The 1,204-nt window shown below is 44.6% G+C and overlaps 1 protein-coding gene across 1 annotated transcript; it reads left to right on the top strand.

Moving 5' to 3' along the window:
• Positions 1-3: 3 nt before the first annotated feature.
• Positions 4-934, top strand: LOC112080075 (ferritin, middle subunit; the record flags this gene model as incomplete). The annotated part of the gene is made up of 2 exons (XM_024145851.2): positions 4-84; positions 553-934. Coding segments are annotated over 2 exons (237 nt in total), but the record flags the coding sequence as incomplete, so codon positions are not given.
• Positions 935-1,204: the final 270 nt, after the last annotated feature.

The raw sequence follows: 1,204 nt of genomic DNA, 5'->3' as shown, positions 1-1,204 counted from the left end.
CAGTGTGCTCTGCAGCTGGAGAAGAATGTGAACCAGGCCCTGCTGGACCTGCACAAGATTGCCTCTGACAAGGTTGACCCCCATGTAAGTTATGGAGGAACTGCACATCACATAGAAGACAGGTACTGTCTCAGGAGATGATCAGGTTGTAGCTCTGATAACTAATGACACAGGATTGTGTGACCTGCTTCTTCACACGCACACAATAGTCCACAGATGCACACTATAAACACAATGCAGCTAATACAAGTTTGCATAAAGGGCGGCAGGTTGCCTAGTGGTTAGAGCGTTGGGCCAGTAACGAAGGTTGCTGGATTGAATCCCCTAGCTGACAAGGTCAAAATATGTTCTGCCCCTGAGCAAGGCAGTTAACCCACTGTTCCACGTTAGGATGTCATTGTAAATAAGAATTTGTTCTTAACTGACTTTCCTAGTTAAAAAASCTGGAAACACATTATCTGCACTTATGCCGTTACCACCAGGCTCTTGTGTTACTGTATCTACAATAGTCTGTAGTCATTCTCTTGTCTGACCTGTGTTTTCCCTCTTTAGCTGTGTGACTTCCTGGAGACCCATTACCTGAACGAGCAGGTGGAGGCCATTAAGAAGCTGGGAGATCACATCACCAACCTAACCAAGATGGATGCTGTCAAMAACAAGATGGCAGAGTACCTGTTTGACAAGCACACCCTGGGAGGCCAGAGCTAAACCACTTCCATCCCCAGGCTGCCGCCTCAGTCCAGGACTCCTGCCTTCTCTGATAGATCCTAATGGCTTTGTATTTATAGGGAGGGGAGAGTGTTAAACTGGTGCAGTGCACAGCTGTAACATTGAGGTGTTTTTGTTGACAACACTACTGTATTGGAGTGAAGGCATCTTGTAAAAAAATTTAAAAAATCACTAAAGTTTCTTTTCTAATTGTTGACCTGATAAATGGATGTTGTATCAGTCTATTTGGGTTCTTTGCGCCGTCTTACTGAGCATCGCAATTTCCTAGTGATAAATACTGACAATTGTAGACCTACTAGTGACCTAGGGTCATAATAGGGGAGGTTTATAAAGGACATTACCTCTGACCACAGAGCGTGTCCTCTACCGTATCTTATTATAGTGCCATGTCAATTAAGGGCCCAACTGTCAACTCTAGGTCCATAGGAGTAAAATGGGTGACTACAGTTGACGTAGACCTTTACTCTGCATCACA

Source organism: Salvelinus sp. IW2-2015, unplaced genomic scaffold (assembly GCF_002910315.2).
Source record: "Salvelinus sp. IW2-2015 unplaced genomic scaffold, ASM291031v2 Un_scaffold11478, whole genome shotgun sequence".
NCBI lineage: Eukaryota > Metazoa > Chordata > Actinopteri > Salmoniformes > Salmonidae > Salvelinus > Salvelinus sp. IW2-2015.
Note: the sequence above shows the minus strand (reverse complement) of the source record. Positions and strands in the feature narration are given on the sequence as shown.